The sequence below is a fragment of the Mesoplodon densirostris genome, chromosome 6 (assembly GCF_025265405.1).
Source record: "Mesoplodon densirostris isolate mMesDen1 chromosome 6, mMesDen1 primary haplotype, whole genome shotgun sequence".
Taxonomy (NCBI): domain Eukaryota; kingdom Metazoa; phylum Chordata; class Mammalia; order Artiodactyla; family Ziphiidae; genus Mesoplodon; species Mesoplodon densirostris.
In genome coordinates, this window is record NC_082666.1 from 27932909 (window position 1) to 27960322 (window position 27414).

General features: G+C 40.9%; 1 protein-coding gene across 1 annotated transcript in view; it reads right to left on the bottom strand.

Moving 5' to 3' along the window:
• Window positions 1–2722: 2722 nt before the first annotated feature.
• The window catches only part of LOC132491605 (bile acid-CoA:amino acid N-acyltransferase-like), a gene marked incomplete at its 5' end in the record, with an annotated part of 44220 nt that continues 19528 nt past the window's right edge, over window positions 2723–27414 (bottom strand). Inside the window, 2 exons of the mRNA XM_060100466.1 lie at window positions 2723–3319; window positions 24897–25099. Of these exons, the coding sequence (XP_059956449.1) occupies window positions 2723–3319; window positions 24897–25099 (800 nt within the window). The remainder of the gene's footprint in view (window positions 3320–24896; window positions 25100–27414) is intronic.

The window sequence follows — 27414 nt, forward strand, 5'->3', positions numbered from 1 at the left end:
ACACAATCACTTATTACATCCTATCTAAGGCTGCTTTTGTGCTACAATGGCAGAACTGAATAATAATGACAGAGACCTTATGGTCTACAAAGCCAAAAATATTTACTATCTAGTACTTTACTAGAGTCTGCTGGCCCCAGGTCTAGAGGCACACAATCCACACCATCGTAACTACTATCCTAAATCGAAATTCTGTGACTCTCAGATTGCTCCTCTCCCAAAATGCTGTATATGTTTAGACACACAAAAAACCATTTTCTTTTGCTAACTTTTGTTGAATTATTGATTGTAGGCTGATTCAATAATGTTACCTCCATACCTCCTTCCATATTGTCTTAAACTAATATATTTTTTTACCCAGGTCTAGTTTTCCAAAATCAATGAAGTAACCATGAATCATGAGCATATTTTCAAATATGAGAAATCTAAGAATATTTTTTATAATTTATTTTATTCAAGTATAGTTGATTTACAATGTTGTGTTAAAAAGCATATTTAATTTGAGTTTTAAGAAATCAACTCAGGGCTTCCCTGGTGGTGCAGTGGTTAAGAAGCCACCTGCCAGAGGCAAGAATATACAATGGAGAAAAGACAACCTCTTCAATAAGTGGTGCTGGGAAAACTGCACAGCTACATGGAAAACTATGAAATTAGAACACTCCCTAACACCATACACAAAAATAAACTCAAAATGGATTAAAGAACTAAATGTAAGGCCATACACTATCAAACTCTTAGAGGAAAACATAGGCAGAACACTCTATGACATAAATCACAGCAAGATCCTTTATGACCCACCTCCTAGAGAAATGGAAATAAAAACAAAAATAAACAAATGGGACCTAATGAAACTTGAACGCTTTTGCACAGCAAAGGAAACCATAAACAAGACAAAAAGACAACCCTCAGAATGGGAGAAAATACTTGCAAACAACGCAACTGACAAAGGATTAATCTCCAAAATATACAAGCAGGTCATGCAGCTCAATATCAAAAAAACAAACAGTCCAATCCAAAAATGGGTAGAAGATCTAAACAGACATTTCTCCAAAGAAGATATACAGATTGCCAACAAACACATGAAAGGATGCTCAACATCACTAATCGTTAGAGAAATGCAAATCAAAACCACAATAAGGTATCACCTCACACCAGTCAGAATGGTCATCATCAAAAAATCTACAAACAATAAATGCTGGAGAGGGTGTGGAGAAAAGGGAACCCTCTTGCACTGTTGGTGGGAATGTAAATGGATACAGCCACTATGGAGAACAGTATGGAGGTTCCTTAAAAAACTAAAAATAGAACTACCATATGACACAGCAATCCCACTACTGGGCATATACCCTGAGAAAACTGTAATTTAAAGAGTCATGTACCACAATGTTCACTGCAGTGCTATTTACAATAGCCAGGAAATGGAAGCAACCTAAGTGTCCATCAACAGAGGAATGCATAAAGAAGATGTGGCACATATACACAATGGAATATTACTCAGCCATAAAAAGAAACGAAATTGAGTTATTTGTAGGGAGTTGGATGAACCTAGAGTCTGTCATACAGGCTGAAGTAAGTCAGAAAGAGAAAAACAAATACTGTATGCTAACACATATATATGCAATCTAAAAAACAAAAGGTTCTGAAGAACCTAGGGGCAGGACAGAAATAAAGACGCAGACATAGAGAATGGACTTGAGGACACGGGGAGGGGGAAGGGTAAGCTGGGACAAAGTGAGAGAGTGGCATGGACATATATACACTACCAAATGTAAAATAGATAGCTAGTGGGAAGCAGCTGAATCACATGGGGAGACCAGCTCTGTGCTTTGCGACTACCTAGAGGGGTGGGATAGGGAGGGTGGGAGGGAGACGCAAGAGGGAGGAGATATGGGGATATATGTATATGTATAGCTGATTCACTTTGTTATAAAGCAGAAACTAACACACCATTGTAAAGCAATTATACTACAATAAAGATGTTAAAAAAAAAAGTGAACACACACACACACAAAAAGAGTAGAAAACCATAAAAAAAAAAAAAAAAGAATCCGCCTGCCAACGCAGGGGACACATGTTCGAGCACTAATCCTGGAAGATCCCACATGCCGCAGAGCAACTAAGCCTGTGTGCCAGAACTACTGAGCCTGCGCTATAGAGGTCGCGAGCCACAACTACTGAAGCCCACGTGCTTAGAGCCTGTGCCTGGCAGTGAGAGAAGCCACCACAATGAGAGGCCAGCACACCACCACAAAGAGTAGCCCCTGCTCTCCAAAACTACAGAAAACCCATGCACAGCAACGAAGACCCAATGCAGCCAAAAATAAATAAAATAAAATAAATAAATTTAAAAATAAAGAAGAAATCAACTCATCAGCACCTGATTCTATTCATGATTGTTTTACAAGCCAGGGGATTCTGTGGTTCATTTTTGGTAATTTTTTCCCCTAAGAATTGCTGTAATTGTAAACTGAAATATTTTGGAACAGGCAGAGCTCTAAGTTTATATTTCTAAAAATATAAACGCCTCAGTTTATGATATTAGATTAAGTGGAAGCCATTTTTCCCTTTCCAAAGTCAAAGCATACCATTCGCAGTCCTCCTGCCTTCTCTTGCCATAACTTCCTTCTTACAAGAAGAGGTCAAAAGCATTGTTCCATGAAAATCAAGTGGAGGCTGGTAAAGCATCCTATTGCTTCTGTATTTCCAGAAATATCTGCTCTTCTCAGAGACAACTGGTCACAACTGGAATAAGGTGTTTCCTGAGAAACTTCTGGATCTCCTTCCAAGAACATCCTTGTGCAGCTACATGTAGGATCACCTCTCCTCCCCAGTGCATGAAGAGGTGGAGGTTGGAGATCCTCGAGGCACAGCACAGTGGGGAGTAGGGGGGCTCCATCAGGTGGCCTACCCCTGGGTAAGACAGCAGGGTCCAGTCATTCTTCCCACGTCTCCTCAGCTGTTCTGTGGCTTGCTCTGCGTATACTTTGCTGTTGACATTCATATCTTTTTCTCCCACAATGAAGAGGAAATGTCCCTGGGGCTTTTCAATGGGGAGAAAAAAAGTCTCACTGGCTTCAGCTCTAATAGCCTCAAAAATGTGCTGTAACTCTACTAATCCTAAGGTGCTGATGGATAGTGAATGAGGAGAGAATGGCCAGAGCTGATTTATGTGACCATGATATACCTGTGGAATGTCAAGAATAAAGTTGGGCCCGTTAATAAGTGCGGCAGCTGTGACTTGCTTTAGGTGAATAGCCATAGAGAGTCCAGTCTCTGCTGTTTTGGACATGGAGACTACCCTAATACCCAGGCTAAGGACCTGTAATAAACAAAAACCCCAATTAAATACAATCCGGAGACCAGAAGGGGGAGCTCTCACACCCTGCAACAACAGCAGAGCCCAAAAGATAGAAAGACTGCTCTTCTTTCCAGGCAAGGACTCAGCCAGTGAAAAGCCTTGGGCTCTCTGTTTACTGTAAGCCCTCCCATCTTCCTTTTCCCCTCCAGAAAATCCTTCTTCCCTTGCTGTGCAGGGACTTGCACATGCTTCACCATGGTTCCAGACCGCAAATTGCAATCTCAGCTGATCCTGAATAACTCCATCTTTGCTGGAGAAATATCTGGCATTCTATTTGTTTTAGAGCAACATTTGGTGGCTCATACAAGGACCAGAGGAGACCCCCAAAGGTTCTAGGGCTGGCGAGCAAAGAGTTGCAGTATCCATGGTTGAGCCCTTTATTGCTCACTGCTTCTCTCGCTGACCCTGGAGTTTGAGGGTACATCTTTCTCCTGGATTCGAGCCCCTGTGGTCTGTGGAATAAGAACGCTGTCTGCCACATCAGTAAACAAAAGATGTTGTGGCCATCAAGCCATCAGTCATTTACAGCCGCACCTCCCCACCCCCAACCCCCCATGGAGAGCCCTGAGGGAACTTGGGATGGAAACAAAGAGGATGCTGGCTTTAGATAGCTGAGGTGCATATCAAAGGAATGATTTCAGTGAGCCCAGACTCTTGCATCTTCCTGTACATAGAAAAGCACTAAATTCATTAACTTGAGATGTCTGGTTTTCTTTAATTAATAGTAATCTTTTGATGTACCAGGTTTTTGTTGCAAAACTCCTACATATCCTGGCTTCTCCTTTACCTCTTCAGAGCAGTCCCTTAGAGCTGTCTGAGAGACTGCTCCTGGGCTTAAGTCCTCAGTTTGTCTGCCACAAAAACATAATTCTCAAATTTGAGGTTGTGCTTTTCTTTTTTCTTCTCTTCATTTTTCTTTTTTTTTCAGTTGACACCTCTTTGCATTTGAAGCTCTTCAGGCTGTGTGAGGGATCTATTTTAAAGTTTCATTCTTTCTGGTTAAAGCCTTGCTCTGTATGCAAGTACTCTTTTGGCACTTCAATCTGATTCTGAGATCAGACAGTTTCAGCTGAAATTGGCTGAGAAGCTGTCAGCTGAGTTCCTTCAGGTACAGGGGCTGTTTCACTGAAACTCAGTTCAGCCATCAGCCCTTCCTTTGGAATAGGAGCTGTTCCATGGGAACTAGCTGAGAAGCCTTTGGCCTGGCTCCTCCAGGACCAACCTGTTCCCTTAGAACTGGCTGGTATTAGGCCTGCAGACACTGTGAATGCAAGCTGTTTAAATTGAGCTGTAAATTGTTTAAGCTGTTGGAAAATTATTCTTTTACTCTAGAGAAAAATCTCTGAGAAAAGGGATCCCAGTTATATAAATATTTTGAGGACACCTCCCCTCCCCCACACTGAGACTCTAGCCAATTTTATATTTAAAAACCTTGGTTCTTCCTCATGCAAATTTCTAACTAAATGGACTGACCTGACCACAGGCAATTTAGAATATCAATGGCCATTATGGGTAATTTTGAAATCCCTGAACTTAATTTTCTTAAAACCAAATTGGATTACAAGAGCTCAAAAATCTACAGAACTGAACGGAATGTCTATTCTGACTGGTATTTTGAGGTGATGGAATAAAATTTACGTTTTGAGTCCAGACAAGAAAATTCAAGCATAACATAGTCCCTGTATGTATTGGGCCCTCCCTATGTGCAATATGCATCTGATTATACATTAAGCAAATCGCCTCAAAGCAGGAATTCCTGCTTGACCATAAAGATCAACATTTTCCCTTCTTCATGCACTGGCAATGTAACTCCTTGAAAGATAACATTCTTTTTTTTTTTTTTAACATCTTTATTGGGGTATAATTGCTTTACAATGGTGTGTTAGTTTCTGCTTTATAACAAAGTGAATAAGCTATACATATACATATGTCCCCATATCTTCTCCCTCTTGCGTCTCCCTCCCGACCTCCCTATCCCACCCCTCTAGGTGGTCACAAAGCACAGAGCTGGTCTCCCTATGTGATGCAGCTGCTTCCCACTAGCTATCAATTTTACATTTGGTAGTGTATGTATGTCCATGCCACTCTCTCACTTCGTCCCAGCTTACCCTTCCCCCTCCCCATATCCTCAAGTCCATTCTCTATGTCTGCGTCTTTATTTCTGTCCTGCCTTTAGGTTCTTCAAAACCACTTTTTTTTTTTTTTAGATTGCATATATATGTGTTAGCATACAGTATTTGTTTTTCTCTTTCTGACTTACTTCACTCTGTATGACAGACTCTAGGTCCATCCACCTCACTACAAATAGCTGAATTTTGTTTCCTCTTATGGCTGAGTAATATTCCATTGTATATATGTGCCACATCTTCTCTATCCATTCATCTGTTGATGGACACTTAGGTTGCTTCCATGTCCTGGCTATTGTAAATAGCACTGCAATGAACATTGTGGTACATGACTCTTTTTGAATTATGGTTTTTTCAGGGTATATGCCCAGTAGTGGGATTGCTGTGTCATATGGTAGTTCTATTTTTAGTTTTTTAAGGAACCTCCATACTGTTCTCCATAGTGGCTGTATCCATTTACATTCCCACCAACAGTGCAAGAGGGCTCCCTTTTCTCCACACCTCTCCAGCATTTATTGTTTGTAGATTTTTTGATGATGGACATTCTACTGGTGTGAGGTGATACCTCATTGTGGTTCTGATTTGCATTTCTCTAATGATTAGTGATGTTGAGCATCCTTTCATGTGTTTGTTGGCAATCTGTATGTCTTCTTTGGAGAAATGTCTGTTTAGGTCTTCTACCCATTTTTGGATTGGGTTGTTTGTTTTCTTGATATTCAGCTGCATGACCTGCTTGTAAATTTTGGAGATTAATCCATTGTCAGTTGCTTCATTTGCAAATATTTTCTCCCATTCTGAGGGTTGTCTTTTCATCTTGTTTATGGTTTCCTTTGCTGTGCAAAAGCTTTTAAGTTTCATTAGGTCCCATTTGTTTATTTTTGTTTTTATTTCCATTTCTCTAAGAGGTGGGTCAAAAAGGACCCACTTGCTGTTGTTTATGTCATACAGTGTTCTGCCTATGTTTTCCTCTAAGAGTTTGATAGTGTATGGCCTTACATTTAGTTCTTTAATCCATTTTGAGTTTATTTTTGTGTATAGTGTTAGGGAGTGTTCTAATTTCATAGTTTTACATGTACCTGTCCAGTTTTCCCAGCACCACTTATTGAAGAGGCTGTCTTTTCTCCACTGCATATTCTTGCCTCCTTTATCAAAGATATGGTGACCATAGGTGCGTGGGTTTATCTCTGGGCTATCTATCCTGTTCCATTGATCTATATTTCTGTATTCTGTATCAGAAATCTATATTTCTGATCTATATTTCTATATTTTTGTGCCAGTACCATACCGTCTTGATTACTATAGCTTTGTAGTATAGTCTGAAGTCAGGGAGTCTGATTCCTCCACCTCCATTTTTCTTTCTCAAGATTGCTTTGGCTATTCGGGGTCTTTTGTGTTTCCATACAAATTGTGAAATTTTTTGTCCTAGTTCTGTGAAAAATGCCAGTGGTAGTTTGATAGGGATTGCACTGAATCTGTAGATTGCTTTGGGTAGTAGAGTCATTTTCACAATGTTGATTCTGCCAATCCAAGAACATGGTATGTCTCTCCATCTGTTTGTATCATCTTTAATTTCTTTCATCAGTATCTCATAGTTTTCTGCATACAGGTCTTTTGTCTCCTTAGGTAGGTTTATTCCTAGGTATTTTATTGTTTTTGTTGCAGTGGTAAATGGGAGTGTTTCCTTAATCTCTCTTTCAGATTTTTCATCATTAGTGTATAGGAATGCAAGAGATTTCTGTGCATTAATTTTGTATCCTGCTACTTTACCAAATTCATTGATTAGCTCTAGTAGTTTTCTGGTAGCATCTTTAGGATTCTCTATGAATAGTGTCATGTCATCTGCAAACAGTGACAGCTTTACTTCTTTTCTGATTTGGATTCCTTTTATTTCTTTTTCTTCTCTGATTGCTGTGACTGAAACTTCCAAAACTATGTTTAATAATAGTGGTGAGAGTGGGCAACCTTGTCTTGTTTCTGATCTTAGTAGAAATGGTGTCAGTTTTTGGACTATATATCTTTGGTGAACTTTACATAAAACATCAGTGTGCCATTTTGATGTATGATCCTTTGTTTTGAGAATATAACTGCCTTTGACTTCTAAACAAGCGGAACAGTCCTCAAAAGGAACAGTCCTTTTCCTTTCTGAAAGACTGTCCCCTGGGTTAAAATCCTCAGGTTGGCTTGAATAAAATTCTCTATTTCTCCTTAAGATCAACTGTTGATTAATTTTTCATCCATAGTGACTTCCTAACATTATCAGGAGTCTAAAATTGCTTCTCTGCAAAATAAGATTTTAAGATTAACTGAGGCAAATGAATGATTAAAAAAGATAAAATGGCTCCTGAAGCCTCAAACTCTTCTTTGGCTTCTTCGTCTCAGCCTTTGCCTCTGATGCCGTCTTGTCTCCCTCCCTCACTCATGCCCAGACTCTGCCCTGGGCACCATCTTCCTCCTTCCCTTCAAAGCCACCTACACCACCTTTATACCCTCAATTTATTCATACGAATTCTCTTTTTTTCTGTAATAGGAATAGAAAATTCTCAAATTCCCTTTTTTTCTGAAACTCTCCCCATACCCTTTTTCTCTGAACTTATCAGAGCCAGTGCCTTTAAAACTAAGCCTTCTGAGGATGCAAAGGCTTTATTTTTTATATTTCCTGAACTAAAGCTGAACTGTGAGCCACAGTCAAAGATTTTCCCAAAGTAACCAAAGATCCTCACAGATTTGGTAAGTAATTTAATGTAGTCATTCAAACTTATCAACCTGGTTTTTCTAACGTATATCTACTAGTTCATATGCTTGTCAGTGAAGGCCAGGCCCAGCATTAGATGAAAACTCCTAATTGGGAAAATCCTGAAAGTTCCCTCTGATGGAGAAAATTTTCACACATTGAGGTATGGAGAAGTCATCTCGGCTTATACATTGTTCAGCTTGAACTTTGTGTGAACTAAAACAGCCTGTCAAACACACACAACACATCTGCTTTAACCATTAAGGTAAAGAACGTCTGTTTTGAAGATAAGGATAAAAAAACTCCCTTCTTATGACATACATATTAACACTCCCTCAAAGATAATGTTCACTTCCCAGACACCAGGGTCCTGTTGTCTCACTCTCTATATACTAAACCTGTCTCTCCTGTGGATACTTGAAGGAATAAACCCCTGTTGTGTTTGATGTATGTTCTTTGCTCTGATAAGGTATATGACTATGCTAAAAACCGTGCTTCAACTGAGCAGTTTCTTAAGAGTTATCTGAGAAGCTGTCTCCTGGGCTACAGTCCTCAGTTTGGCAAATAAAACTTTTCTATTCCTATTACAGATTGTTTATTGATTATTTCCATCAACACCTAAGACTAAAACATGGAGACCAACCTGCTAACTTACATATGGTCAAGCTTAGGCAACTGCTAGGTGACTTTTTCAAAACCTGTTGATTGGAACAAAATTCAGGCTTTTACCTGAAAACCTGATGAATCTGCTCATGACTATTACAATCGACTTCAGATTATCTTTAAAGAAAATTCTGATCTTCTTTTAGAGGTTGATTCCACTCAGATAGCTTTAAACTTTATATTTATTAATGGGCTGAACCAGGACCATTCCCTTCTAGTAAAAAGAACCAGGATGGGATGGGAAACTAGAGTTTTCCACTCCAGAGTCTAGTGAATCTGGCAAACCAGCTGTCTCTCACTCTAAAATGAGTCACCTCAATGAAAAACCACTGAAATTCTTAATCTTCAACTCCAGCAAATGAAGGTCCCTAAATGAAACCAAAACCCTCCCAGTTTGCCACAAAGAGCTATTGTCACAAAGAGCCAGGATGTCAGAAAAAAGATTGTTACAAATTTAAGCATTTTAGGCACCTTCTGCCCTCTAACCAGTCTTTCCAATATCCTCTGAATTCTCAACAATGGGGCTCAGGGGGACTACAGGGGCTCTTCCTAATCTTCCCACTTAATATAATTGGAGAAACATTTCTCCAGATTGGGGATGAATCTCTTCCAGTCCTAACTGACAATGAAACCACAATCTTGGTACTCAACGCCACTACTACAAAGCAGTTCCTCCTTGGAGTACTAAAACAGTTCAAACAGTGGGATCTCTAATGAACCCCAAGAGTTTCCTATCTCTGAACATATTCCCTTTTGTTTAGGCCCTTTGAGAGATACACACCCTTTTCTCCTTAGTTCCTCTGCCCTTATCCATTTATTAGGTCAAGACTTCTTAAAGAAGTATCCATGGCAGAGTTTCTTTATCTCAAAGGGGGGTAATAATTCTAGATTTGACAATAGTCATCAAAGTAACCAAACATGTAATTTAAATCACCCTTTGACATCTTTAATTGCTTCAGCTCTGACAGTCCTAGAGCTGATTCTGAAAACTCTTGATTATTTGTCCCTATTGAATCAGTTACCACCCTCCTACAGACAAAATCTCCACCTGATATTGGCAAAATTTACAGCATGCCTCCCATCATGATTCAGATAAGTCCCTCAAAACCTCTTCCCAGAATTAATCAATACCCTATAAGTAAAGAAGCCCTTCAAGGCATGAAGCCCATAATAGAAGATTACAGGTCTCAAGACATCATTATCCCTTGTACTAGTCTTTCTAATACTTCTATTTAACCTGTGAGAAAACCTAAGGACCCAGGATGGAGATTCATCCAGGACCTCTAAGTAATAAACAACACTGTTATCCCTCGACCCCCTGTTGTTCCTAACCCTCGTATGTTACTAACATCCATTCTCACTGGAAGTGAATTCTTTACTGTAATTGATTTATGCAGTGCATAAACTAGTATTCCAGTTGACGAAGCCAGCCAATAACTTTTGCCTTCACTTGGGAAGAAAAACAATTCACTGGGACACTAATGCCTCAGGTTTAACTGAGCCCTTATTTCTCAAATCCTGAAAGCTGATCTGGATGATATAAATTACCCTAGAGGTTCTATTTTGTTGCAATATGTGGATGATTTGCTTCTTTGCCCTCCTTCTCAAGCCTCCTCATAGGAAGACAGCATCCACTTGCTAAAGCTTTTAGCCTCAAAGGGACATAAAATTACCAAAGAAAAACTGCAGTTTGTCCAAACCCAGGTTTGATATTTAGGGCATCTGATATCAGAACAAGAACTACACCTATATCCAGATAGACTTTATAGTGTCCTAAGTTTCCCAAAACCCCAAACTAAACACTATCTGTGACTATTTCATGGGTTAGTTGGTTATGATGAAATGAGATCCCAAATTTCCCTCTTATGGCCAAACCTCTGTATGTTTTATTCAAGAACAACAACTCCAGCCCAATTTAATGGGAAAAATCAGATGACGTAGCTTTTAAGGCCTTAAAGGAGAGTTTGAAGAACCTATCTGCTCTGGGGCATCCCAATTATCAGATTCCCTTTTTCCTTTTTGTATATGAAAAAGAAGAAAATACCCTTGGGGTACTCATCCCATAACACAGGGACCACCATTGACCCATAGGTATTATAGCCAGCAACTGGACCCTGTAATATGGGGATACCTGCCTTGCCTTAGAGTCATTAGGCCCCAGCTCTTTCAGTTAAAACCACTGAGAGAGAAAGGAGAAGATGGCAGAAGAGTAGGACACAGAGATCACCTTCCTCCCCACAGATACATCAGAAATACATCTACACGTGGAACTGCTCTTATAGAACACACACTGAACGCTGGCAGAAGACCTCAGACCTCCCAAAAGGCAAGAAACTTCCCACATACCTGGGTAGGGCAAAAGAAAAAAGAAAAAACAGAGACAAAAGAATAGGGAAGAGACCTGTACCAGTGGGAGGGAGCTGTGAAGGAGGAAAGGTTTCCACACACTAGAAGCCCCTTCGCAGGCGGAGACTGTGGGTGGCAGAGGCGGGAAGCTTCGGAGCCATGGAGGAGAGCGCAGCAACAGGGGTGCGGAGGAGCAAGCGGAGAGATTTCCGCAGAGAGGATTGGTGCCGACCGGCCCTCACCAGCCCGAGAGGCTTGTCTGCTCCCCGCCAGGACGGGCGGGGGCTGGAAGCTGAGGCTCGGGCTTTGGAGCTTGGATCCCAAGGAGAGGACTGGGGTTGGCTGTGTGAACACAGCCTGAAGGGGGCTAGTGCGCCACGGCTAGCCGGGAGGGAGTCCGGGAAAAAGTCTGGACCTGCCGAAGAGACAAGACACTTTTTCTTGCCTCTGTTTCCCAGTGCGCGAGGAGAGGGGATTAAGAGCGCTGCTTAAAGGAGCTCCAGAAACGGGCGCAAGCCGCAGCTATCAGAGCGGACCCCAGAGACGGGCATGGGACACTAAGGCTGCTACTGCAGCCACCAAGAAGCCTGGGTGCGAGCACAGGTCACTATCCCCACCTCCCCTGCTGGGAGCCTGTGCAGCCCGCCACTGCCAGGGTCCCATGATCCAGAGACAATTTCCCCGGGAGAATGCACAGCGCGCCTCAGGCTGGTGCAACGACATGCCGGCTTCTGCCGCAGCAGGCTCGCCCCGCATCCGAACCCATCCCTCCCCCCGGCCTAAGTGAGCCCGAGCCCCCGAATCAGCAGCTCCTTTAACCCCATCATATCTCAGCAAAGAACAGGCGCCCTCAGGTGACCTACATGCAGAGGCGGGGCCAAATCCAAAGCTGAACCCCGGCAGCTGTGTGAACAGAGAAGAGAAAGGGAAATTTCTCCCAGCACCCTCAGAAGCAGCGGATTAAAGCTCCACAATCAACTTGATGTACCCTGCATCTGTGGAATACCTGAATAGACAACAAATCATCCCAAATTGAGGAGATGAACTTTGGGAGCAAGATATATTATTTTTTCACCTTTTCCTCTTTCTGTGAGTGTACATGTGTATGCTTCTGTGCGAGATTTTGTCTGTATAGCTTTGCTTTCACCATTTGTCCTAGGGTTCTGTCTGTCCGTTTTTTTTACTTTTTAAAATTTTTTCCTTAATAATTATTTTTTATTTTAATAACTTTATTTTATTTTATCCTCTTTCTTTCTTTCTCTTTTTTCTCCCTTTTATTTTGAGCCGTGTGGAGAACAGTCTCTTGGTGCTCCAGCCAGCTGTCAGGGCTGTGCCACTGAGGTGGGAGAGCCAACCTCAGAACACTGGTCCACAAGAGACCTCCCAGCTCCACATAATATCAAACGGCGAAAATCTCCCAGAGATCTCCATCTCAGCTCCAACACCCAGCTACACTCAACGACCAGCAAGCTCCAGTGCTGGACACCCTATGCCAAACAGCTAGTAAGACAGGAACACAGCCCCAACCATTAGCAGAGAGGCTGCCTAAAATAATAATAAGGCCACAGACACCCCAAAACACAACACCAGACGTTGACCTGCTCAACAGAAAAACAAGATTCAGCCTCATCCACCAAAACACAGGCACTAGTCACCTCCACCAGGAAACCTACACAACCCACTGAACCAACCTTAGCCACTGGGGACAGACACCAAAAACAACGGGAACTACGAACCTGCAGCCTGCGAAAAGGAGACTCCAAACACAGTAAGATAAGCAAAATGAGAAGACAGAAAAACACACAGCAGATGAAGGAGCAAGGTAAAAACCCACCAGACCTAATAAATGAGGAGGAAACAGGCAGTCTACCTGAAAAAGAATTCAGAATAATGATAGTAAAGATGATCCAAAATCTTGGCAATAGAATAGACAAAATGCAAGAAACATTTAACAAGGACATAGAAGAACTAAAGAGGAAAGAAGCAATGATGAACAACACAATAAAGAAAATTAAAAATACCCTAGAATGGGCTTCCCTGGTGGCGCAGAGGTTGAGAGTCCACCTGTCAATGCAGGGGACACGGGTTCATGCCCCGGTCCGGGAAGATCCCTCATGCCGTGAAATGGCTAGGCCCATGAGCCATGGCCGCTGAGCCTGCACGTCCAGAGCCTGTGTTCCACAACGGGAGAGGTCACAGCAGTGAGAGGTCCACATACTGCAAAAAAAAAAGAAAAAAAAAAACTCTAGAATGGATCAATAGCAGAATAACTGAGGCAGAAGAAAGGATAAGTGACCTGGAAGATAAAATAGTGGAAATAACTACTGCAGAGCAGAATAAAGAAAAAAGAATGAAAAGAACTGAAGACAGTCTCAGAGACTTTGGGGACAATTAAACGCACCAACATTTGAATTATAGGGGTCCAGAAGACGAAGAGAAAAAAAAGGGAATGAGAAAATATTTGAAGAGATTATAGTTGAAAACTTCCCTAATATGGGAAAGGAAGTAGTCAATCAAGTCCAGGAAGCACAGAGAGTCCCATACATGATAAACCCAAGGAGAAACACGCCAAGACACATATTAATCAAACTATCAAAAGTTAAATACAAAGAAAACATATTAAAAGCAGCAAGGGTAAAACAACAAATAACACACAAGGGAATCCCAATAAGGTAAACAGCTGATCTTTCAGCAGAAACTCTGCAAGCCAGAAGGGAGTGGCAGGACATATTTAAAGTGATGAAGGGGAAAAACCTACAACCAAGATTACTCTACCCACCAAGGATCTCATTCAGATTTGATGGACAAATTAAAACCTTTACGGACAAGCAAAAGCTGAGAGAGTTCAGCACCACCACACCAGCTTTACAACAAATGCTAAAGGAACTTCTCTAGGCAAGAAACACAAGAAAAGGAAAAGACCTACAATAACGAACCCAAAACAATTAAGAAAATGGGAATAGGAACATACATATTGATAATTACCTTAAAAGTAAATGGATTAACTGCTCCCACCAAAAGAAACTGACTGGCTGAATGGATACAAAAACAACACCCGTATACATGCTGTCTATAAGAGACGCGCTTCAGACCTAGGGACACATACAGACTGAAAGTGAGGGGATGGAAAAAGATATTCCATGCAAATGGAAATCAAAAGAAAGCTGGAGTAGCAATTCTCATATCAGACAAAATAGACTTTAAAATAAAGACTACTACAAGTAACAAAGAAGGACACTACATAATGATCAAGGGATCGATCCAAGAAGATATAACAACTGTAAATATTTATGCACCCAACATAGGAGCAGCTCAATACATAAGGCAAATACTAACAGCCATAAAAGGGGAAATCGACAGTAACACAATCATAGTAGGGGACTTTAACATCCCACTTTCACCAATGGACAGATCATCCAAAACGAAAATAAATAAGGAAACACAAGCTTTAAATGATACATTAAACAAGATAGACTTAATTGATATTTATAGGACATTCCATCCAAAAACAACAGAATACACATTTTTCTCAAGTGCTCATGGAACATTCTCCAGGAGAGATCATATCTTGGGTCACAAATCTAGCCTTGGTAAATTTAAAAAAATTGAAATCGTACAAGTATCTTTTCCGACCACAACGCTATGAGACTAGATATGAATTACAGGAAAAGATCTGTAAAAAATACAAACAGGGCTTCCCTGGTGGTGCAGTGGTTGAGCGTCAGCCTGCCGATGCAGGGGACACGGGTTCGTGCCCCGGTCCGGGAAGATCCCACATGCTGTGGAGCGGCTGGTCCCGTGAGCCATGGCCGCTGGGCCTGTGTGTCCGGAACCTGTGCTCCGCAACGGGAGAGGCCACAACAGTGAGAGGCCCGCATAAGGCAAAAAAAGAAAAAAAAAAAAAAACACATGGAGGCTAAACAATACACTACTTAATAACGAATTGATCACTGAAGAAATCAAAGAGGAAATCAAAAAATTCCTAGAAGCAAATGACAATAGAGACACGACGACCCAAACCCTATGGGATGCAGTCAAAGCAGTTCTAAGAGGGATGTTTATAGAAATACAATCCTACCTTAAGAAACAGGAAACATCTCAAATAAACAACCTAACCTTGCACCTAAAGCAATTAGAGAAAAAAGAACAAAAAAACCCCGAAGTTAGCAGAAGGAAAGAAATCATAAAGATCAGAACAGAAATAAATGAAAAAGAAATGAAGGAAACGATAGCAGAGATCAATAAAAACTAAAAGCTGGTTCTTTGACAAGATAAACAAAATTGATAAACCATTAGCCAGACTCATCAAGAAAAAAAGGGAGAAGACTCAAATCAATAGAATTAGAAATGTAAAAGGAGAAGTAACAACTGACACTGCAGAAATACAAAGGATCATGAGAGATTACTACAAGCAACTCTATGCCAATAAAATGGACAACCTGGAAGAAATGGACAAATTCTTAGAAATGCACAACCTGCCGAGACTGAACCAGGAAGAAATAGAAAATATGAAGAGACCAATCACAAGCACTGAAATTGAAACTGTGATTAAAAATCTTCCAACAAACAAAAGCCCACGACCAGATGGCTTCACAGGTGAACTCTATCAAACATTTAGAGAAGAGCTAACACCTATTCTTCTCAAACTCTTCCAAAATATAGCAGAGGGAGGAACATTCCCAAATTCATTCTATGAGGCCACCATCACCCTGATACCAAAACCAGACACGGATGTCACAAAGGAAGAAAACAACAGGCCAATATAACTGATGAACATAGATGCAAAAATCCTCAACAAAATACTAGCAAACAGAATCCAGTAGCACATTAAAAGGATTATACACCATGATCAAGTGGGGTTTATTCCAGGAATGCAAGGATTCTTCAATATACGCAATCAATCAAGGTGATACACCATAATAACAAATTGAAGGAGAAAAACCATATGATCATCTCAATAGATGCAGAGAAAGCTTTCGACAAAATTCAACACCCATTTATGATAAAAACCCTGCAGAAAGTAGGCATAGAGGGAACTTTCCTCAACATAATAATGGCCATATATGTCAAACCCACAGCCAACATCATCCTCAATGGTGAAAAACTGAAACCATTCTACTAAGATCAGGAACAAAACAAGGTTGCACACTCTCACCACTCTTATTCAACATAGGTTTGGAAGTTTTAGCCACAGCAATCAGAGAAGAAAAAGAAATAAAAGGAATCCAAATCGGAATAAAAGAGTAATGTTGTCACTGTTTGCAGAGGACATGACACAATTCATAGAGAATCCTAAAGATGCTAACAGAAAACTACTAGAGCTAATCAATGAATTTGGTAAAGTAGCAGGATACAAAATTAATGCACAGAAATCTCTGGCATTCCTATACACTAGTGATGAGAAATCTGAAAGTGAAATTAAGAAAACACTCCCACTTACCACTGCAACAAAAACAATAAAATATCTAGGAATAAACCTACCTAAGGAGACAAAAGACCTGTATGCAGAAAATTATAAGACACTGATGAAAGAAATTAAAGATGATACAAACAGATGGAGAGATATACCATGTTCTTGGATTGGAAGAATCAACATTGTGAAAATGACTCTACTACCCAAAGCAATCTACAGATTCAATGCAATCCCTATCAAACTACCAATGGCATTTTTCACAGAACTAGAACAAAAAATTTCACAATTTGTATGGAAACACAAAAGACCACAAATAGCCAAAGCAATCCTGAGAATGAAAAATGGGGCTGGAGGAATCAGACTTCCTGACTTCAGACTATACTACAAAGCTACAGTAATCAAAACAGTATGGTACTGGCACAAAAACAGAAATATAGATCAATGGAACAGGATAGAAAGCCCAGAGATAAACCCACGCACATATGGTCACCTTATCTTTGATAAAGGAGGCAAGAATATATAGTGGAGAAAAGACAGCCTCTTCAATAAGTGGTGCTGTGAAAACTGGACAGCTACATGGAAAAGTATGAAATTAGAGCACTCCCTAACACCATACACAAAAATAAACTCAAAATGGATGAAAGACCTAAATGTAAGGCCATACACTATCAAACTCTTAGAGGAAAACATAGGCAGAACACTGTATGACATAAACAACAGCAAGATCCTTTTTGACTCACCTCTTAGAGAAATGGAAATAAAAACAAAAATAAACAAATGGGACCTAATGAAACTTCAAAGCTTTTGCACAGCAAAGGAAACCATAAACAAGATGAAAAGACAACCCTCAGAATGGGAGAAAATATTTGCAAATGAAGCAACTGACAAAGGATTCATCTCCAAAATTTACAAGCAGCTCATGCAGCTCAATAACAAAAAAACAAACAACCCAATCTAAAAATGGACAGAAGACCTAAATAGACATTTCTCCAAACAAGATATACAGATTGCCAAGAAACTCATGAAAAAATGCTCAACATCATTAATCATTAGAGAAATGCAAATCAAAACTACAATGAGGTATCATCTCACACCAGTCAGAATGGCCATCATCAAAAAATCTAGAAACAATAAATGCTGGAGAAGGTGTGGATAAAAGGGAACACGCTTGCACTGTTGGTGGGAATGTAAATTGATACAGCGACTATGGAGAACAGTATGGAGGTTCCTTAAAAAACTACAAATAGAACTACTATACGACCCAGCAATTCCGCTACTGGGCATATACCCTGAGAAAACCATAATTCAAAAAGAGTCATGTACCAAAATGTTCACTGCAGCTCTATTTACAACAGCCCGGAGATGGAAACAACCTAAGTGTCCATCATCGGATGAATGGATAAAGAAGATGTGGCACATATGTACAATGGAATATTACTCAGCCATAAAAAGAAACGAAATTGAGTTATTTGTAGTGAGGTGGATGGACCTAGAGTCTGTCACACAGAGTGAAGTAAGTCAGAAAGAGTAAAACAAATACCGTATGCTAACACATATTTGTGGAATCTAAGGGGGGAAAAAAGGTCATGAAGAACCTATGGGTAAGATGGGAATAAAGACACAGACGTACTAGAGCATGGACTTGAGGATATGGGGAGGGGGAAGGGGAAGCTGGGACAAAGTGAAAGAGTGGCATGGACATATATACACTACCAAACGTAAAATAGATAGCTAGTGGGAAGCAGCTGCATAGCACAGAGCGATCAGCTAGGTGATCCGTGACCACTTAGAGGGGTGGAATAGGGAGGGTGGGAGGGAGGGAGACGCATGAGGGAAGAGATATGGGAACATATGTATATGTATAACTGATTCAGTTTGTTATAAAGCACTTTGTTATAAAACTAACTCACCATTGTAAAGCAATTATACTCCAATAAAGATGTTAAAAAAAAAAAACCACTGAGAAAATCGTTGTGGGATCCCCTTTAACCTTTTTTGTACTTCATGCATTAGAAGCTTTCCTGAATTCTCATCACTCTCAACATTTCTCAGTCAGCCACTTCACCCCCATGAAGTCGTTTTGTTAACTGCCCCTCACATAACTCTTCTATATTGTATTAAGCTTAACCCTGCTACTCTTCTCTACATCACTGACGAAGTCCCTTTTGACAGCTTAACTTTAGGGGTCACCTCCTGACTGCTCATGATGATCTACAGGAAAATCCTCTGAGTAATGCTGACCTCTCATGGCTCACTGGTGGTTCTTATTTAAAAGGTGCTAGTGGCAAATACTGTGCTGGGTAAGCTACTTCAACTCTTTTGATGTTGTTGAGGCAGCATCTTTACCTATGGCTTTGGCCAAACAGGCTGAATTATACACTCTTACATGGGCTTGTACTTTAGACAAGGACAAAACTGGCAATGTTTATACTGATAGCAGATATGCTTTCAGAGTAGCTCATGATTTTGGAATGTTGTAGAAGCAACATGGCTTCCTTACTTCCAGCAGATATAAAATTTTAAATGGCCCCTATGTTCAGAAATTTTTACCTGCTGCCTTAGCTATTATTAATACTTTGGGAGCATTCTAACCCTGACTCTCTGCAAGCTAAGGAAATCACCTTGCTGACATTTCTGCAAAAAAATCCTGGTCTTAAAGGGACCAGCAGCAGCCAAACCTTTGTCATGGTCTAAAGTGTTATTTCCCCAAGTGGTAACTTAAGAAAACTCGCTAGAGAAGTCCAAAAATTGGCCTCAGAAAAGGAAAAACAAGATGGGAAGTTCAAAAATTGTTGGTTTGATAAAAAGAGAAAGCTCTGGTTTAGACCAAATAACCACCCAGTCCTACCAGAGACTCTAAAATTCCCACTCCTCACCACTGCACATGCATTCAACTATTGATCTACTGACAAAATGACAGCATTCATGAATCAATACTGGGGGAGAAACACTAACCCATGAAAAGTGCAAACCTCACTTGTCCCACTTGTCCAAAATACAACCCAGGGAAGCCTGCTCATACTGCTCCCAGACATTTTTTTTTTTTTTTGCTGTACGCGGGCCTCTCACTGCCGTGGCCTCTCCCGTTGCGGAGCACAGGCTCCGGACACACAGGCTCCGCGGCCATGGCTCGCGGGCCCAGCCGCTCCACGGCATGTGGGATCTTCCGGGATCGGGGCACGAACCCGTGTCCCCTGCATCGGCAGGCGGACTCTCAACCACTGCGCCACCAGGGAAACCCCTACCAGACATTTTTAACTGCTTAATAGACCATTCGAGGTCTGACAAATGGGTTTCATACAACTTTCTCCACCTCATGGATATAAATATGTTTTAGCCATGGTCTATGTTTTCACAATGGACTGTTGCCTTCCCTTACAGACAGGCTACTGCCTCTTCTGTGGCTAACTAAAGCCCTTTTGGAAAAGATTATCTGTACCTGGGGAACTCCTCTTCAATTTCATAGTGATCAAGGAAACCTTTTACTGACCAGGTGCTTTGATAAGTCTGTGCTGTTTGGCTGGTTTTACACATTTCACTGTACTTTATGCCCTCAAACCTTTGGCTTAGTCGAACACACCAGTGGCATTATTAAGACTCAGTTAGTGAAACTGGTATAGGCCCTCTAAGTACTTTGACCAAAAACATTGCCATTGGTCCTTCTAAATCTCAGATCCATACTTTTTGGAACCCATAAACTCTCACCCTTTGTGACAGTCAAATGACACCCAGTGTTTTGGCTCTTGCTTCTTTTGACCCACAGCTGATAAAAGAAGAGATACTCCAATATTGCAAAGGCCTAATTGCTTCTATTAAAAATAACTATGTTTTGGTAGTGAAATCTTTTCACAGTGTACTCTTGGGAGACAAGGACCTTATGATTCACATTCTATAACCTGGAGATTTCATCTACTGGAAAAGACACTTCCATAAAAGCTCTCTTCAGCCTCACAGGAAAGGCCCTTGTGCACCAAACTCCAAGGAACAGACTCTTGGATTCATGTGACACATCTAAAGAAAGCATCAAACCCTGACTAGACCTGCACATCATCTAGTTACCTGAAAGTAAAGATTTCCCAGAATTGAAGCAGATGACATCTGATGAGACAACTTTCCCAAGATATTCAGACCAGGCCTATTGGAAGTTTGCCAACTTTTGATGATGACATAATGCTTTAGATGATCTTGATAACATATGGATTTTAGATTAAAAGTGCCTGACAGTTGTCCCTCCCTGTTACTTGCATGGTACCTCAACTGGTTTCCAATCTATGCATTTGCCCTCCAGTGTGAGACACTACACCCAGGAAAGGGCCTTCCTGGCATTGAGGGACAAAAGGCTGCTGAAACTGGAAAACTTGACTCTTGATCAGTGATGTTTTCAGAGAAAGATCTTGATCTAAAGGGGGAAATGTAAAAAATAAATAAACTAGAAACCTCAATTAAATAGAGTTGGGAGACTAGAAGGGGGAGCTCTCACGCCCTGCAACAAAGTCCAACTAGAAGAAGAAATACTCTTCTTTCCTGGCAATGATTCAGCCAATGAAAAGCCATAGAGTCTGTTTACTATAGCTCTTCCCCCTCCCACTTCCTTTTCCCCTCCATAAAAGTGCTCTCTTTCCCTTGCTGTGTTGGGACTTGCACGTGGCTCTCTATGGTTGAGACACCAAATTGCAGTTCTCTGCTGATCCCAAATAAACCCATCTTTGCTAGAGAAATATCTGGAGGTCTATTAGTTTTAGGTCACTAGTCCCGAAAATAATAGAAATGAGATGTTGATTCTATCCATCATTTAGCAAAACCCTACAATCTTTTTTTTTTTTTTTTTTTTTTTTTTTTTTTGCGGTATGCGGGCCTCTCACTGCTGTGGCCTCTCCCGTTGCGGAGCACAGGCTCCGGACGCGCAGGCCCAGCGGCCATGGCTCACGGGCCCAGCCGCTCCGCGGCATATGGGATCCTCCCAGACCGGGGCACGAACCCGTATCCCCTGCATCGACAGGCGGACTCTCAACCACTTGCGCCACCAGGGAGGCCCAAAACCCTACAATCTTAAACAACCAAAGAACTTCAGTGGCCAGTGGGAACAAAGCACGTACTAATCCCACCCATGCGCCCAGTTCTAGAGTTTTGGAATATGTAACTAATGTCCAATGCTCCTTCAAGAATATGTCAGGTTCTACTGACTGAATACTATGGATTTAACATTGCTGATAATGCTGGCATGTTGACTTAATGTCTGAAACTGCCACAGCCATCTTGTGACCTTGAGAAGAAGGCCAGGAAATTACAGAAATGCCAATCCAGTCTCCTCAGTAAGAAACTCCACTGAGTTTCCAAACTAAAGCTGGAACCACCTATCTCCAGATCTGTTACATGAGAGAATAAAATGCCTTATGTTGATGTTGTTTAAGCCACATTCAGTGACTTTTCTGGAAACATAGCCAGAACATTCCTAATGGATTCACCATGGGAGGAACACATGCTAAAACTCAGGAGCAGTGCATTCAGGTAACCATAGTAGCTCTTCATTACTTGAGTTTAGAGTATCAGACGGGAAATAGCAAAATAAGGCTGGAAAAGAAAACAGCAGCTTGACAGGGAATGACTTTGAAGAACATGCTAATAGGCAGCCTTTACTCTTTTCCTAACTACAGAGGGGAATCAGGACAGATTTTAAGGAGAGGCATAAGATAAGGCAGAAGTACGCAGAAGTCAGATTATGGAAAATTTTATCTAACATGCTAGGAAGCCTGACTAGGAAGCCTAGTAAATTGGGAGATGGTTAAGCAAGAGAGTAAAATAACTGTGCTCTAAAAAAACCAGTCTTATGACTCTGACTTGCAAAACTGGAGGCAGAAAAGCCAAGCTTATTGCAATGGTGCAGGCAAGAAATAATGGTGCCCTGAGCTAAGCAGCACCAGCAGGGATAAAAAGAAAACAAGACAATGAGTTAGTTATGAGTGCAGAATATACAGCTCCTAGTTACCAATCTGGTATAGGAGAGCAAAGGAAAAGAAGGAGTTAAAGTTTTTGTTGTTGTTTTTTATGGTACAAAATAAAGCCTTCATTCTCCTTGAGCACTGGCCCCATGCAAGGGTAGTTTCAGAGAATCACATCTCTTCTAAAGCCTTACTGATTCCCTAGATTTTCTTAGGAAAAAAAGACATTTTATTAAGTAATGTTTGGGGTTTTTTTTTTTACTATTTAGAAAAATATGAATGAATGTACCACTTGTATCTAGCTGACACAAATGTGAGAAATTCTTATGGTAAAGGGGAAAAAAATGAAACAAATTGAATCATATATACACTCCATTTTTCATCCTGCATATTAAGAGAAGAGGCTTGAACCACCCTCCCCCCTGCCCTTTGGGTTAAAAGAAACTTTCAAGCTCTGAAATTCTGTATCAAGTTAAAAGATATAGTCACAGTTATGGCAAGGAGAGACGAGAACTCAGAATGGATTTGGCCATGGAAGATAAAGTAAAAACCAGTATAACATGGATGAACACAAAAAAGGTGACTCAGATATATGCAGGCTTTATCTAATTTACTTCTGGCCTTTGGCAGAACACTAACTCTTATTACAACTTCTGCCACCAAATTTTCAATTGGGGAATTTAGAGTCCTTAGAAGACACTTCAAATCAACAGATGGAGAAATAAGACTTTCAAGGAATTGAAGTATCTGAGGTCTATCCTCCTGCAGAAGAGGCAGTGTGAAGCAGGTTTAATGGAAATACTCAGAGCCTAGGAAAGAAATCGGGTTTCCAGGCCTGGCTTAGTCACTAACTAGCTATCTGTGTGATACTGGTAGAAAGAATGATAGAAAAGTCACGCAGCACCTACAAGGCGACCCAGGCTAAAAGAGTGAAAAGCAGAATCACATAACATTTTAATTTCTCATCTAAGCCAAGCAGAGGGCTAGCACAATGATAACAATGCCTATTTGATAGTCCAAGGACAATTCCATTATATGCATCAAAAATAGCTATTTAGGGCTTCCCTGGTGGCACAGTGGTTGAGAGTCCACCTGCCGATGCAGGGGACACGGGTTCGTGCCCCGGTCCGGGAAGATCCCACATGCTGCGGAGCGGCTAGGCCCATGAGCCATGGCCGCTGAGCCTGCGCGTTCGGAGCCTGTGCTCCACAACAGGAGAGGCCACAACAGTGAGAGGCCCACGTACTGCAAAAAAAAAAAAAAAAAGCTATTTAAAAATTCAGTGCATCAGTAGATTGTCAGCAATTGTTGCTCATCTTACAATTGCAATTCTCACAGTACTTTGGTGATCCTTATATGAGAAAGGATGCAGTACAGAGTCTTAATTACTTAGACTGCTTCTTATTAAGAAAAAAAATTAGCAATAAATAAGGGCTAACATGCATCAACCCTCTTACAGCAGCAAAGCACATTTTTTTTTTTTTTTTTTTTTTTGCGGTATGCGGGCCTCTCACTGTTGTGGCCTCCCCCGTTGCGGAGCACAGGCTCCGGACGCGCAGGCTCCGGACGCGCAGGCTCAGCGGCCATGGCTCACGGGCCCAGCCGCTCCGCGGCATATGGGATCCTCCCAGACCGGGGCACGAACCCGTATCCCCTGCATCGGCAGGCGGACTCTCAACCACTTGCGCCACCAGGGAGGCCCAGCAAAGCACATTTTAAAATTTAAAGAAAGTATGTGGATTAGAAAGTACTATAGCATTATGTTTAAGACCTGTCAAGTAACTAAAAATTCTGACCCACTCTTCAAAGAAATAGATTATCTACCTGGTTAAGTATGGTGATTTAATAATTATCAGAGAATGTGATAATAATAATAATTGATCAGATTTATTGAGTATTTAGTGTTGCCTGTTACTCTAATAAGCACTTGGCTTCTAGTATTCCTTTTAATTCTCACAGTAACCTTATGAAGTAGTGTCACTACAATGTTATTTAATAGATGAAGAAACTGAGGATTAGGGGTTCTTAGTAACTTGCCCAGATTCCCACAACCAGATGGGATGGAGCCAGAAATGAAACCCATTTCTGTCTGAATCCAAAGCCAATGCCTTTGATTCCATGACAGACCCAGGCTAACTATGCATTTCATCTTTCTGAGCAGAAGACACGGGATACAAGATAAATCATGTGAATAATACAAATATGTAATAGAATTTCAAGTTCACTGAGGGAGAATCATACTTGGAAGTTAAAAGAAGTCACAGAATATCATGCTTATTGAAAAATAGGGATTGAAACTGACTGAAAAGGTCAAATTTACCTTACGATGTCTCAGGAGAAAGTTGGCATCTTTCTCAAAATATTCCAAATCTACTTTCTCTAGTTGGAAAGGGAGGTCTTCATAGTCACAGTAAGCCAAGGCCAAGACAGCAAAGCCATGACTGGTCAGGAGACTGGCTCGGATGTCAATCAGTCCACCAATACCACCAAACAAATAAATTACCACTGGGAAATGGCCCTCTCCTGACAACAAAACCAAACAAAAAAAAACACAGAATTGAGTAAGAAGGGAAGGTGAGAAGAAGAGAAGACAAATATGACAACACGAAGAAATGCATCACAAATTTTAGAATTAATGTATAAAATTTCAATAGAATTTCCACATTTTCAGCCTTTTTTCTGGGGCAGAATTAAAGCTGACTGAGTATATAATGGAGCATAATATTCAGAAGTTTCACTGGACACCATGTTCATTGACATGTTTAATTTCTACAGCCAAAGAGAATTCAGGACTCTTAATGAGTCATATCTATAGTGCTGAAGTAAAGAAAGCCAAAGAAATTAGGCAAGGGCTGCTTAACCTACACAAATAGGCTTCAGGAAATCAGCGAAGGTCCTGAAATTACATGCGAGACTATACATTTATATATGCATTTTACTGATGAGAGCACCCACAGATTTAATTGGGTTCTCAAAGAAGTATATGGCTTTAAAAAAAAAAAGTATTGAAATGATTATGTTAGCTAAAATCCTGACTTAACACTGCTCTGTTACACTCATCTGACTATACAGTGACGAAATTTTACACCAAAATAGGGACGGTCAGGGTATCATTCTACACTCACTGTGTAGGCAGCTTGCTTCCAAAATAAAGCAGAGCTCACATATTGAAAGTAATTTATCATACCCTTATTGGGGATATACTATTATTGTATAAGTGATTTTAGCTAAGAAAGCCTGATCCTATCCATATTTGAAAGGAGTGACTTGATTTAAAGGAGTATTGGGAATTGTCAAAACAAAATATTGCTATATTTCCTCACCTTGAGAAAAGGAGAAATAAAGTGATACTGAATACATCTTGGTTTAAAAATACCACTTGAATACATGAATGGATGTTTTTGCATATTCTGATTGACAGTACTTAAGATTACTGAGCCTCTTATTCTGGAAAAATGTTGTTGTTAAGAACTTCTTTGAGACCTGACTCAACCGTTTTTGGCTCCACAGAACACAACCCTTTTCTGTACCCCAACAGAATAAGCACCAAATCAGGAGACCCAGCACACACAATGTCTAGAGGGTTCGCAAAGAGCACACCCTAAACCAGCACATCATCCCAAGGTGAAAGGCCTGAGCTACTATTCAGATTCTTTTTTTTTTAATAGATCTTTATTGGAGTATAATTACTTCACAATACTATGTTAGTTTCTGTTGTACAACAAAGCGAATCAGCCATAAGCATGCACATGTCCCCATATCCCCTCCCTCTTGAGCCTCCTTCCCATCCTCCCTATCCCACCCCTCTAGGTCATCGCAAAGCACCGAGCTGAATATTCAGATTCTTAACTGAATATTAGCGTCAAGGAGGTTTCTGCCACTTACTTCCTGATCCCTACCCACAATAAAGTGGTCTAGGGCCTCCCTGGTGGCGCAGTGGTTAAGAGTCCGCCTGCCGATGCAGGGGATACGGGTTCGTGCCCCGGTCTGGGAGGATCCCATATGCCGCGGAGCGGCTGGGCCCGTGAGCCATGGCCGCTGGGCCTGCGCATCCGGAGCCTGTGCTCCGCAACGGGAGAGGCCACAACAGTGAGAGGCCCGCGTACCGCAAAAAGAAAAAAATAAATAAATAAAAAAATAAAGTGGTCTATATGCTAAATACTGGGGGTAAAAATTTTTCAGATTTACCCAAAAAGGTGCATGGGTCATGGTGAATTTGCAAAGGGAATCTTTTTTCCTTTTACGCCATCTAACACTCTATGTTGTCAGAAACCACCTCTAACACTTCAGGTTTCCTTAACCCATCTCAGTTCTAGAAGGTGACTATAAAAAAAAAAAAAAAAAAAAAAAGGCAGGGAGAGAGGGGGAATACCTCCTGATGATGTGACGGCTGTGTCCCAAATCAAAGCACATGTCTGAATAAGGCAACCTCAGACACACCTGAAATCTGGACCTACTGGGGGCTACTTCTGGGAAATTAACTTTGCTTCATTCAGTCCCCACAATAAACTCTGAGAAATGTACCAATAGATGTTTTGAACCACTTTTTGGTATGTTGAGATCCCTATGAGAAACTGAATGTTCTGAAAAGTTTTATAGCCATTAGGGAGCATGTTATATTAGCTGCTGATTTATGGAATATCCTATAAATATGCAATATTTATGGAACTAGAGGGTATAAAGTTTCTTTGCATCCTCTATATTTGTTGCAATATTTCAGTCCATTATATCATCAGCTTATTGTGACAATCATGCAATGACCTATGCCTAAATTAAAACTCAGACATGACAGAACCCCCAAAAGAAGCTGGGATACAGTTCCATATCAGGATGTGGGT